Source organism: Salvelinus fontinalis, chromosome 25, assembly GCF_029448725.1.
Source record: "Salvelinus fontinalis isolate EN_2023a chromosome 25, ASM2944872v1, whole genome shotgun sequence".
Classification (NCBI taxonomy): domain Eukaryota; kingdom Metazoa; phylum Chordata; class Actinopteri; order Salmoniformes; family Salmonidae; genus Salvelinus; species Salvelinus fontinalis.
The window spans coordinates 11,973,876-11,987,967 of NC_074689.1; the positions used below are offsets into that span (position 1 = coordinate 11,973,876).

At 45.9% G+C, this 14,092-nt stretch overlaps 1 protein-coding gene across 6 annotated transcripts in view; it reads left to right on the forward strand.

Annotated features, from left to right (window-relative positions):
- Nucleotides 1-14,092, forward strand: part of LOC129822843 (MAGUK p55 subfamily member 7-like) — a 249,857-nt gene that overhangs the window by 84,992 nt on the left and 150,773 nt on the right. For all 6 annotated transcript variants that reach the window (XM_055881296.1, XM_055881291.1, XM_055881294.1 and 3 more), the window contains one exon: nucleotides 8,462-8,580. In XM_055881296.1, the coding sequence (XP_055737271.1) occupies nucleotides 8,462-8,580 (119 nt within the window). The remainder of the gene's footprint in view (nucleotides 1-8,461; nucleotides 8,581-14,092) is intronic.

The window sequence follows — 14,092 nt, forward strand, 5'->3', positions numbered from 1 at the left end:
GCGGCAGCTCTACCATTTAGCTCAGTGCGGATGTTGCCTGTAATCCATGGCTTCTGGTTGGGGTATGTACGTACAGTCACTGTGGGGACGATGTCCTCGATGCACTTAATGATAAAGCCAGTGACTGATGTGGTGTACTCCTCAATGCCATCGGAGGAATCCCGGAACATATTCCGGTCTGTGCTAGCAAAACAGTCCTGTAGCTTAGCATCTGTTTCATCTGACCACTTTTTTATTGATCTAGTCACTGGTGCTTTACTGCTTTCATTTTTGCTTGTAAGCAGGAATCAGGAGCATAGCCTTATGGTCAGATTTGCCAAATGGAGGGCGAGGGAGAGCTTTGTACGCATCTCTGTGTGTGGAGTAAAGGTGGTCTACAATTTTTTTCCCCTCCAGCACATTTAACATGCTGATAGAAATGAGGTAAAACTGATTTAAGTTTCCCTGCATTAAAGTCCCCGGCCACTAGGAGCACCGCCTCTGGGTAAGCGTTTTCCTGTTTGCTTATGACGGAATACAGCTCATTGAGTTTAGTTTTAGTGCCAGCGTCAGTCTGTGGCGGTATGTAGACCGCTACGAAAAATACAGATGAAAACTCTAGGTAGATAGTGTGGTCTGCAGCTTATCATTAGATACTCTACCTCAGGCGAGCAAAACCTTGAGACTTCCTTAGATATTGTGCACCAGCTATTGTTTACAAATATGTATAGGCCCCCGCCCCGTGAGTTACCAGAGGATGCTGTTCGGTCCTGCCGATAGAGTGTATCACTTCTACAACACATTATTAGACTGCAGCTGCTGCTCTCTCTCTCTGTCTCTGTCTCTCTCTCTCTTCCCCACATTTTCCTCTGCCCTTATTTTTCACAGAAGACAGGCTTTAAACATGTTTCGCAGTAGAGACATGTTTGAAATACTAACCCCCGAAGAGGTCCCAAGTGTTAGCATGTGTTTTTCTCTAGAAAGGAGAGTGAGAGAGCATTTTTCTCTCGATAAATCCCTGCTAGATATACGATTGAGATTAATAAGTCATTCAGCACCTGCAAGATGAGAGGAGAGGTACGGAGGGGGAGAGGTAAGGAGGGGGAGAGTAAAGCAGGGCGAGAGGTGGGAAACCAAGCTGGACTCCAACGTTCATTTCCTTTATTTGTTTCAGAGGTACAAGTACATTTTCATCCCCCCCCACCTCTCTCTCCCGTCTTCCCTCCCTCCCCCTCTGTTCTTAGAAAAATCCCCCAGAGTATATGCAGCTATTCAGGGTTTGAGTGTTATTTTGTTTTTTTTACTGCTATTCTTAAAAACTTAAGCAGAATGACCTGACTGATAAATCCTTCCAGTGGATGCAGCCAGTTGTCATGTCCTGGCGCGGTGACCTGGGGGGGGGGGGGGGGGGGGGGGGGGGTGGCACAATAGAGGTCAGGGTATAACTCCGTGGGGCTGAGTGAACTCTCACTCCCTACAGACCATGTTGTATAAGCCTCTGTAATTACCATGGATGTGTCCAAAATTGTACCTTATTCCCTATATAGTGCACTACATTTCATAGAGCTCTGGTCAAAGTAGTGCACTATATAGGGTATAGAGTGCTATCTGGGACTAAGCCTTGAGTTCTGCGCCAGACCCAACCCAAGGCCACTGGCCCCTCTGTGACTATGAATCCAATGAGGATCATGTTTAATTCATTTCTTTGTCAAAAAATTTTATAAAAAAGGTTCTGAATCTGAAAACACTGTTATTTTCTTCCGAACGCTGTGGAGGTGTAGGCGTGAGAGGGGAAGCTGGGCTTGCTGGTCTTTGGCATCGTTAGGCTGTCATTTCCCCTTACTGTAAACCCTCTGGAGGCCTTAGTTCAGCCAAAGAAATATAGTAACTAGAAGGGATTTAAGGCCCTCAGGCCACAGACGGAAATTTAATTGGATGGGAATGTCTGTTCTAGCCATTCTATTTCTATGGCCTGATCCCTCTCTGGCCCAGGTTGGACCTATAGACCTCTGGACTAGGCTGCTCCAGGCCACTACTGTATGGATTTATATGCTCTCAGGCAGTGGTCTCTGTGCTGGCTCTCAGCAGGCTGCTCCCCTTCCTTGCCTTGCCCCAGGCTGGACCTCTGGCCTCGACCACTCCAACCTATAGGGCCCTAGTCAAAAGTAGTGTACTATACTGGGAATAGGGTGAAATTTGAGACGCAACCCACTACTGTTTCCACAACACAACAGAACCCAGCGGCCAGGCCAATCCGGTCAGTCTTGCATTGACAGTCCACCCTGCCAGGCCCGGCCTGTTAGTCCAACCACATAGAGACCTGAGAGGAGCCAGACTGAGCCAAGCCAAGCCAAGCTTGGCCGAGCCAAGCAAAGCTCGGAGAAAACAAGCATGCGGCCCGCCCTTTGGTGGTGGTGATGGTGGGTGCAAGCTTGGCCTGGTTTGCTTCCTCTCTATTTCTCTCTCTCCCTCACTCTCTCTGTTTTCCACCTCTTCCTCCCTCTCTCTCTGGCTGGAGTGTCCGATATCACAGCTCTGTACAGGGCCGTCCAGTCGGCTGGATCTCTCACTGGCTCACTGTCCAACACACAGTCCTGCCCTGCTCGGCTCCAGCCCCACTTTCAACCGGCTCTGTGGTCCTTTTGTTTATTTTCTCCTTTTATCTCTCTCTCTCCAATTTCAATTTAAGTGGCTTTATTGGTATGGGAAACATATGTTTACATTGCCAAAGCAAGTGAAATAGATCATTAAAAAGAGTGAAATAACACAAAAAAATGAACAGTATTGTATCCATGTGCAAATAGTTAATGTACAAAAGGGAAAATAAATATAAATGTATGCTCCCAAGTGGCGCAGCGGTCTAAGGTACTGCATCTCAGTGCTAGAGGCGTCACTACAGACCCTACTTCGATTCCGGGCTGTATCACAACCGGCCGTGATCGGGAGTCCCATAGGGCGGCGCATAATTGGCACAGCATCGTCCGGGTTAGGGGAGGGTTTGGCCGGGGTAGGTCGTCATTGTAAAATAAGAATTTGTTCTTAACCGACTTTCCTAGTTAAATAAAGGTTACATTTTTAAAAAATGTAATAAATAAATATGGGTTATATTTACAATGGTGTTTGTTCTTCTCTAGTTGCCCTTTTCGGTCACAAATGTTGCTGCTGTGATGGCACACTGTGGTATTTCACCCAGTAGATATGGGATTTTATCAAAATTGTATTTGTTTTCAAATTCTTTGTGGGTCTGTGTAATCTGAAGGGAAAATGTGTCTCTAATATGATCATACATTTGGTAGGAGGTTAGGAAGTGCAGCTCAGTTTCCACCTCATGTGCACCACCTGGCTTTCAAGAGAAGACAGGCTATGGCGGCCTTTCTCAATAGCAAGGCTATGCTCACTGATTCTGTACATAGTCAAAGCTTTCCTTCATTTTGGGTCAGTCACAGTGGTCAGGTATTCAGCCACGGTGTATTCTCTGTTTAGTGCCAAATAGCGTTTGTTTGCTCTGTTTTTTTTGTTAATTCTTTCCAACGTTTTAAGTAATTTTTTTGTTTTCTCATGATTTGGTTGGGTGTAATTATTGTGTTGTCCTGGGGCTCTGTGGGGTCTGTTCAATTTGGTGTTTGTCCCATTTTGTGAATTCCTGGTTGGTGACCTGACCCCAGACCTCACAATGGGTAATAGAACTGATTCAAGTATTTTTTTTGCCAGATCCTAATTGATATGTCAAATTTGATGTTCCTTTTGATGGCACAGAAGGCCCTTCTTGCCTTGTCTCTCAGATCGTTCACAGCTTTGTGGAAGTTGCCTATGGCGCTGATGTTTAGGCCGAGGTATGTATAGTTTTTTTTGTGTGCTCTAGGGCAATGGAATTTGTATTTGTGGTCCTGGCGACTGGACCTTTTTTGGAACACAATTATTTTGCTTTTACTGAGATTTATTGTCAGGGCCCAGGTTAATCTCGCTCTCTCTGTCTCTCAATTCAATTCAGTAGACTTTATTGACATGACAATTACAGTTGAAGTCGGAAGTTTACATACAACTTAGCCTAATATATTTAAACTCCGTTTTTCACAATTCCTGACATTTAATCCTAGTAAAAATTCCCTGTCTTAGGTCAGTTAGGATCACCACTTTATTTTAAGAATGTGTAATGTCAGAATAATAGTCGAGAGAATTATTTATTTCAGCTTTTATTTCTTTCATCACATTCCCAGTGGGTCAGAAGTTTATATACACTCAATTAGTATTTGGTAGCATTGCCTTTAAATTGTTTAACTTGGGTCAAACGTTTCATGTAGTCTTCCACAAGCTTCCCACAATAAGTTGGGTGAATTTTGGCCCATTCCTCCTGACAGAGCTGGTGTAACTGAGTTGCTCGTAATGCTCATCTTCTGTAGCCTAATTATCATCTCCTTATTTTCATACTGTACCTAAATTATAAAAGGAGGAGGAGTGAGCGTTACACTGAGGCCTGTACTCTGGAGCCGGATTGATTTGGAGGTGGAGGGTCCATCATTGTCTGGGGCGGTGTGTCACAGCATCATCGGACTGAGCTTGTTGTCATTGCAGGCAATCTCAACGCTGTGCGTTACAGGGAAGACATCCTCATGTGGTACCCTTCCTGCAGGCTCATCCTGACATGACCCTCCAGCATGACAATGCCACCAGCCATACTGCTCTTTCTGTGCGTAATTTCCAGCAAGACAGGAATGTCAGTGTTCTGCCATGGCCAGCGAAGAGCCCGGACCTCAATCCCATTGAGCACGTCTGGGACCTGTTGGATCGGAAGGTGAGGGCTAGGGCCCTCACCCTCCGTCCGGGAACTTGCAGGTGCCTTGGTGGAAGAGTGGGGTAACATCTCACAGCAAGAACTGGCAAATCTGGTGCAGTCCATGAGGAGGAGATGCACTGCAGTACTTAATGCAGCTGGTGGCCACACCAGATACTGACTGTTACTTTTGATTCCCCCCCCCCCCCCCCCCCCCCCCCCCTTTGTCAGGTACACATTTTCCCATTTCTTTTAGTCATATGTCTGTGGATCTTGTTCAGTTTGTCTCAGTTGTTGAATCTGTTATGTTCATACAATGTTAAGTTTGCTGAAAATTAACTTGGTTGACAGTGAGAGGACGTGACATTTTTTTGCTGATTTTACATTGTCTAATGGTATCATTTTAAATGAGAACATATCGCTCAACATGTAAACAATGTTTGAGTTGAGCTATTCTCTGCTTCAGATGACAGATGCCCTTAAGGCCAGTAATGCCTTCATACTGTGGGTCTATGGCTGCATTGGAGATGCCGTATGATAAACTGCTAAATGGATTCACATAGCTGATATACAGAGAAGAGAGAGACAATCAAATAAAACAGATTGTAGATCTTACAACTAGACAAAAATGAAATGTTCATTTGAGAACACAACACAGAAACACACACACATTAGAGACAGAACCCCTTCCTCTCTTTATTGCAGGATTGGGATATGTGATTAATTAACATTGACACTAGTTCGTTTTTAATAATAGTTTTACCACTTAACTTCAAAGAATCAACACTTCATCCCTTCAAAATGTACAAATAAGCTTTCTCTTATGTAAATGTCTTTGCCTAAACATCAATAGCTGATTGAGTAGTAACAAGTAGGCTATTATTACTAAAGCATCATTTCAGGTGAACAACAAAACCTCCATACTAACAGTGGCCAACCTTGCTCCACTGACCCCTGACCTACTGGGTCAGCAGGGTTCTATTCCAGTCCAGCAATAGATCTACTGGGTCAGCAGGGTTCTATTCCAGCCCAGCAATAGATATACTGGGTGAGCAGGGTTCTATTCCAGCTCAGCAATATATATACTGGGTGAGCAGGGTTCTATTCCAGCCCAGCAATAGATCTACTGGGTCAGCAGGGTTCTATTCCAGCCCAGCAATAGATCTACTGGGTGAGCAGACTTCTATTCCAGCCCAGCAATAGATCTACTGGGTGAGCAGACTTCTATTCCAGCCCAGCAATAGATCTACTGGGTGAGCAGGGTTCTATTCCAGCCCAGCAATAGATCTACTGGGTGAGCAGGGTTCTATTCCAGCCCAGCAATAGATCTACTGGGTGAGCAGGGTTCTATTCCAGCCCAGCAATAGATCTACTGGGTGAGCAGACTTCTATTCCAGCCCAGCAATAGATCTACTGGGTGAGCAGGGTTCTATTCCAGCCCAGCAATAGATCTACTGGGTGAGCAGGGTTCTATTCCAGCCCAGCAATAGATCTACTGGGTGAGCAGGGTTCTATTCCAGCCCAGCAATAGATCTACAGGGTGAGCAGGGTTCTATTCCAGCCCAGCAATAGATCTACTGGGTGAGCAGGGTTATATTCCAGCCCAGCAATAGATCTACTGGGTGAGCAGGGTTCTATTCCAGCCCAGCAATAGATCTACTGGGTGAGCAGACTTCTATTCCAGCCCACCAATAGATCTACTGGGTGAGCAGGGTTCTATTCCAGCCCAGCAATAGATCTACTGGGTGAGCAGGGTTCTATTCCAGCCCAGCAATAGATCTACTGGGTGAGCAGACTTCTATTCCAGCCCAGCAATAGCACACTAGATTATCAACTCATTAGGTTTGATGAGTTGAATCAGGTGTGTTATTGCTGTGCTGAAACAGAACCCTGCTCAGCCAGCATATGTCCAGTAGGGTTGGGCTGCTCCAATTGTAATAGGTTTATACATTTGTGTTTGATGTTTAACTGTATTTTTGTATACACCATTTGCTAATATAGGTAGGCCTACACATATAACCCATGGCATATAGGATATACTCTTAGTCTGTTGGGACATTCATTTTTGGGACATTCATCTCTCTTCATCTGCAAAAAATGTTTTCACAGCTTTCCATATCTGAGGACAGAACACATCACAAAGAAACAGGCTTCATTAAACTGACATTAGACAGAACTGAATATTACGTTGCTGTATCTCTCTGTCCTCAAAGTTCTCCCCTTTAGGGACTGGAACTGGAGAATCTTGTCATAATGTCCTCCCACAAAATGGCCTATCCTGTCCAGTAGTCTACACTCTCCCTTTACTGATAGATGGAGCTGTAATTTCACCCTCTTCCATAGCTGTTATATACAAATGCATTTGATTACAGCAAGATAGCTAGCTGATAGGAAGTTAGCTAACATTTGCTGATGACATTTAATTCACTTAACAGTATGCAAAGCTACAGTAGTTAGCTACCTAGCATCTCAGTTGAGTTAACCTACAAAGTGGCCTATTGTAGACAGCTAGCTAAAAATACATTGTTTTTAAGCATTGACTTGATTTTGGAGGTATGGCAACGTGAGACTAGACCAGCCCCAATACACTACTTAGACACACCAGAACATATTCTCCAGAATATAGTCCCAATACAACACGTCTCCACTTAGTCCATGGACAACATGTTTTAGACTGGGGCCTTTTCATCCAGACTCAATACTATAGCGCTTAGACCAACCAGCACACACACTAAGGCCTTTCCAGAACCAAAACAGCCTGTACACTGTCTGAGGCCTTCCATTCAGACACAGACTTTTGATTGCTAGCAAGAAATGTTCCTTGATTTTTCTCTCTAAAACATATATATGTTTAGTTCAAAGCCGGGACTTCAGCAGAAACTAAGATTGATTTATTTGTGGGATTTATTGAGTGACGTTGGTGATGGTGGAGTTCCTGGAACAACAGGAAGCGCTGAGACAAAGGCAGGAAGTGCCGAGCTGTGAGAGGAAGTTGCTTATTGCCTCCTGATGACCTGGTCTGCTCTGGTCTGGTTTAGTCTGGTCCAGAGTAGACCAGTACAGCTCAACACCCACGGTCACTTTAACCTGGGTTGGTGATACCTTCCCTAGAGGTCTGTAGAACTTCCTTGCCCCCTCATCTCCCCTTTGGCAACTTCAGAGGGTACTTGTGTGTGTGGGTACACACCGTGTATACCAAACATTAGGAACACCCCCCCCCCCCTTTACTCTCAGAACAGCCTCAATTAATTTGGGCACGGACTCTACAAGGTGTCGAAAGCGTTCCACAGGTATGCTGGCCCATGTTGACTCCAATGCTTCCCACAGTTGTGTCAAGTTGGCTGGATGTCCTTTGCGTGGTGGACCATTCTTGATACAAACAGGAAACTGTTAAGCGTGAAAAACCCTGCAGCGTTGCAGTTCTTGACACAAACCGGTGCGCCTGGCTCCTACTACCATACCCTGTTCAAAGGCACGTCAATCTTTTGTCTTACCCATTCACCCTCTGAACGGCACGCACGCAATCCATGTCTCAATTGTCTCAAAGCTTAAAAATCCTTTGTTAACCTGTCTCCTGTCCTTCAGCTGGTCGGTCTTTGTCATGGAAAGAGAAGGCGTTCTTAATGTTTTGTATACTCGGTGTATGTTTGTCTCTGTGTGTGATGGGCGCTGACTGCGTTGTTTCCTCCTGTTCTCTCTCTGTGCCTCCAGGTCTGTATGAGCTGCTGTGTGCCCTGCCCTCCCAGCTGCAGCCTCATGTCCACAGCCAGGACGACAGCACCTTTCTACACAACATGTTCGGAGAGAGGAGCCTCCACTCGCTGGTCAAGGTAAACCTACTCTACCACTTCCTGTTTCCCCCCTCCTCATCCTTTAAAGAAGTGTGTGTTGGTGACGGTAATGTTAGGAGCATAAAAGGATCCCTCCCTCCTTTTCTCGATCCTTTCCATTTTTCATGCTCTCTTACTTTTTGTCTGTTATTCAGAGTCTCCCTGTCTGTTACACGCTTTCCCCTTTTTCTCTTTCTCTCTCCTCTCTCTCTCTCTCTCGTGCATGCTTTTTCTCTCTCTCTCTCGTTCCAGTCCTCTCTCTCTCGTTCCTTCTGTACAAGGCTGTCTTAATGTCGCGGCAGGACCGTGTCGGGTCATGTGTCTATGTGAAGTGGTTCTCTGGGCCGGACCAGGCGGCAGGGTTATTAAAACAGATAGTGCCGGAGATGAGCACACTTGATATCTTTATTTCTCTGGCAGACGGTGCTAATGAGTGAACCATATGCTGTCCAGCAGTTTGTAGTCTGTCTGTCTGCCCCCTCCCCCCCTCCACTGCCCCTGTCTAGTCTGCAGACTACAGCAACACCACTCTTCCCTCTATTCATTTACCCTCCCACTAGTCCAAGGGACAAAGCCCAGGGTTGACAGTACCTTTAGCATGTCGTTTACAGGTGTATAGGTGAAGTTCGGAAGTACTGTAAACAAATGTAACTTTTAAATCAGAGGCAATGTTGATTGTTGGTCAGTAGCAGACAGTTTCTGATTGGCTGCTATCTTTGTGTCATAGACAAGGGAGGGGGGAGAGAATTGACATCATATTACCTCCCTCCCCTCACTACATAAAAGTTTTCTCTATTACTGTGTGTGTGTGTGTGTAGGATCCAGGTTGTGCTGTGCCAATGCGAGCTGAGCCACGTGTATAAACTCCAGCAGAATTATAATGGCTTGCATCCCGAGTGGCACCTTATTCCCTATATAGTGCACTACTTTTGACCAGACCAAATAGGGAATAGGGTGCCATTTGGGATGCATATATGGAATAGCTCAGAAGCTTGGGTAAAGACCTGAGGTTGGGACATGACTGAGGAAACAGAATGGGTTTCCTTTCATGTTGGGTTTGTTATGCATGGCTTTGGACTAAGGCTTTTCACCAGATAATGATGGGTAGGGCTGTGTATGTTCAAAGTCCAGATCGTGTCGGCCCAAAGAAAATGTAATGTCAGATGGCACAGATGTCATTATGGTAATGATTGTGGGTTACATTTCCATAACATTTAGGCAGGCATGTGGCTGGACCTCAGGACCTCACCGAGTGTTTGACCACAGTGGATCATGGCTGATCAGGCTTAATCCCTGTTATACATCTCTCCTGGGGAAGGAACTCTGTCCGTCTGTGGGCAAAGGGTTATGTTCATGTTCCCTCACTGGTTCCCAATTAAACCCTGAATAGCTCTTCACAAAGCCTTTGTCTGTTCACTGTGACAGACCTTCTCAGGCTGTTGAAAAAGTTAGAATTTTGCAGCCTTGGCTTTTCAGTACCCGTAGTTCCCCAGCAGGGGGAGTTTATGACGAGAAAGGAAACCTCATCTACCTGTTGCCAGCTGCAGTTTCAACAAACAAGTGGTGCTCGATTGGACCTGAATTGACTGGAATATGTGTTTTGTGTTTTGGGAAATGCCAGTCTGCTAATGAGGAGCCAACGAAGCAGAGCTCGGAAGTCATTCACTCCTTGTCCTCCTTCCTTCCACCTCTCCCTCTTAAAAACCCGATGAAACGTTGGGCAGTGGAGAGCCGACCAATTAAGAAGCTGTGTGATTGTCGAGGGCTGACAGTTAGGATTGGAAGGAGGGGTGGGAGAGGGGCTCGGTGGCGGTTGCTTTTGAAATGTTTAATGTTCTTTATCATGGTGATGAATTGGCACCACCACTTAGCGATGTGAATTCCACCACCACCATCCGGACACTGAGCCAACCAGTCACTGACTTCCGGCTGCCTGGCACTCACACTGTGGGTTGCGTCAGCTGCGATCTATAAATGCCCACTAGGTTTACAGCCTAATGCGGCCTAATTCACCATCGCTACTGTAACGTAATATATACCTCATTAAAGAAGAATGATGTCCCGACCTGACCCGACCTGCACAGCCGGGAAGCAGGCCCATAACTCAGGGTAACAATAGAGGACGCGCGTTTTTCTTCCGCCAAGACAAGACCATTTATATGTTTGATTTTCTTTTTTCCACTTTCTCTCGACTCAAAGAAAGCTGAGCTGAATGAGCTTTCAGTGTCTCTTATCCTCAGCATTGCAGGGAGAGGGGAGGGCTGTTTGATCCAACCCAGCTCTAGACAGACAGGCTGGCCTTTTAATGTGTTTCCTCCTTCCTGTGTGTGTGTGTGTGTGTGTGTGTGTGTGTGTGTGTGTGTGTGTGTGTGTGTGTGTGTGTGTGTGTGTGTGTGTGTGTGTGTGTGTGTGTGTGTGTGTGTGTGTGTGTGTGTGTGTGTGTGTGTGTGGGTGGAGGGGAGAACCCTCTCACCTTACAGTGATGCTGCTCAGGTGAACTCATGTCTATCGTCAGTGACACACTATTACTTTAAACCCTACTACTCCATCCTACACACACACCACCCTCACTACCCGTTCTGCAGATCCAGATTCCACCCGTGACTACACAGGGCTGTGAAACAGGGGTATTGGAAGAGGCTAATAGCAGAGAAAACATCCTAGTAATCTGACAAGTTTAAACAGCTCAGCCTGTCCCTGGGCATATGGTAAGCATCAGGCCTCACCTGGGTAATTGTGGAGCATCGGATGGCTGGATGCCTGGTCAGGACTAGATCCCTAGCGGAGGTAGAACAAGTGTCAGCGACTAAGAGAGAGGAAGGGAGTAAGAGAGAGGGAGATTCAGGCCTACTGTACAGTGGACCCTAACCAGACTCCTCTCCTCCTGGCATCCTCCTCTGTCTCTCCTCACCTGCCCTTCCAGACAGACAATTGGGCCCCTAGCGTCTCTGTTAATTAATCAGATTATGTCACAGAGGTGAAAGATGAAACTAATATAGTCTTTCGGCTGAGTTCACAGGTGCTACTTCCCGAATGTCACCCTATTCCCTATATAGTGCACTACTTTAGACCAGGACCCATAGGGCACCATTTGGGATAGATCCAGAGTCCCTGCACAGTGCACTACTTTGCAGGCTTGTCATCGACACGACAACGACCCCAACTGCATGACAGAAAGTAGAGCCTGTTTGTGTAACCGCCCGGCGTACGTATCCAAACTAAAACAGACGTTCTTCTTCAAATTCAATTAGTTACTCAAGTGTACTTTCTATAAATTCCTCCCTTTCTACTGTTCCGTCGCCAAGTTCCTCGTACCACAAAAAGCCACAGGAAATATAATACAACGTTCAATTTCCACCTGAATCAGGTGCAGGGCGGTTGGAGACCAACTTTCTGTCAGCAGGCCTTCAGCTTTAGCCCTGAGCAGCTTCATTTGTGGTCGGTCAGTTTTCCCTTTCATTCTGGTATAGTTAGATGCTAATAGGCTGGGCTTGGCAGGCAATCAGGTTGTGTCCCAACTTCCTCCCTATTCCCTATTAAGTGCACTACTTTTGACCAGGGCAATAGGGCTCTAGTCAAAACTAGTGCACTATATGGGGAAAAGGGTGCAATTTGGGATGTGTCCCCTCGGTCTCCTCCCACCCTGTTATACTTTGAGCTTTTGAAGTGATTGTAGCTGTTTGTACTTCAAATGCTGCACTGCTTTAATGTGACATGGAAAGGTGCTTTACATTAGTTTTAGGTGAAGTCTTTGGTGGATTTGACTAGCTTGTGGTCATTGCGTACATGGTCTCAATTGAACTGGAATTTGATTAGCCTCTTAATACAGTATAGCCCAGATGGTCAAACACATTCTTAGACTTTAGTCCTAGTCATTAAAATACACCATGATATAGGCTACACACAATGTGGCCTGTATGAATGTTTCTGAGCAGTGACGTTCAGGACAACGTGGAGGAAGACCAAGGGATTAGCAGCCATAGACTACCCTCTCCAATGTTCCCTCTCTGCCTCCACCCTACCTCAGACTGTCTGGTCCTGGACTTAATCTGGACCTCTCTGCCTCTACCCTACCTCAGACTGTCTGATCCTGGACTTAATCTGGATCTCTCTTCCTCCACCCTACCTCAGACTGTCTGGTCCTGGACTTAATCTGGACCTCTCTGCCTCCACCCTACCTCAGACTGTCTGGTTCTGGACTTAATCTGGACCTCTCTGCCTCCACCCTACCTCAGACTGTCTGGTCTAGCCCTCTAGCACTACTGGGAGATCCCAGAAAGGGAATATTTCTGCAAGCTGCAGACCGTACAATATACCCCCTGAACCATCTTAACCCCACACCCTGCACACACACACACACACCCTACATGACACACTCTCTCACACACATACAAACACACACACATCACACACTCTCCAATACCCCACACCCTGCAATAAAAAGCAGCTAATCGTCTCTGTGCCTGGGGCTCTGGGCTCGGTTTGTAAGCCTATACCACCTGAGAGATCGTCTCGTGCTGCTTGTGGTTGACACGTCCATGGGCTCGGTGGCCGCTGAACCCCCCCGTTTATTATTTTGGGGGAACGGAACCTCCTCTCGGGAAGCTTAGAAAACACCTGAGGGGCACGGTGGGAAGATTAGCATCTGTGTGCACCCCAAATGGCACCCTATTCCCTTTATAATGCACTTCTTTTGACATACAGGGGAATGGGGTGCAATTGTGTCCGAAATAGGGTGCCATTTGGGACGCAGCCCCTGTTCTCTGGGAAACAGGACCCTTATGTTAGCTGTCCTCTCACGTGCCTGCACCAGTTCTCATTGTATGCACCATATACAGTTAAAGTCGGAAGTTTACTTGCATTTAAACTCAGTTCTTCACAATTCTTGACATTTAATCCAAGTAAAAATTCCCTGTTTTAGGTCAATTAGGATCACCACTTTATTTTAAGAATGTGAAATTTCAGAATAATAGTCGAGAGAATGATTTATTTCAGCTTTTATTTATTTCATCACTTTCCCACAGGGTCAGAAGTTTACATACACTCAATTAGTATTTGGTTGCATTGCCTTTAAATTGTTTAACTTGGGTCAAACGTTTTGGGTAGCCTTCCACAACCTTCCCACAATAAGTTGGGTGAATTTTGGCCCATTCCTCCTGACAGAGCTGGTGTAACTGAGTCAGGTTTATAGGCCTCCTTGCTCGGACACACTTTTTCAGTTCTGCCCACAAATGTTCTATAGGATTGAGGTCAGGGCTTTGTGATGGCCACTCCAATACCTTGACTTTGTTGTTCTTAAGCCATTTTGCCACAACTTTGGAAGTATGCTTGTGGTCATTGTCCATTTGGAAGACTTGGAAGACCCATTTGCGATCAAGCTTTAACTTCCTGACTGATGACTTGAGATTTTGCTTCACGATTTTCTATAGGATTGAGGTCAGGGCTGGTTTTACTGTGGATATAGATATTTTTGTACATGTTTCCTCCAGCATCTTCACAAGTTCCTTTTCTG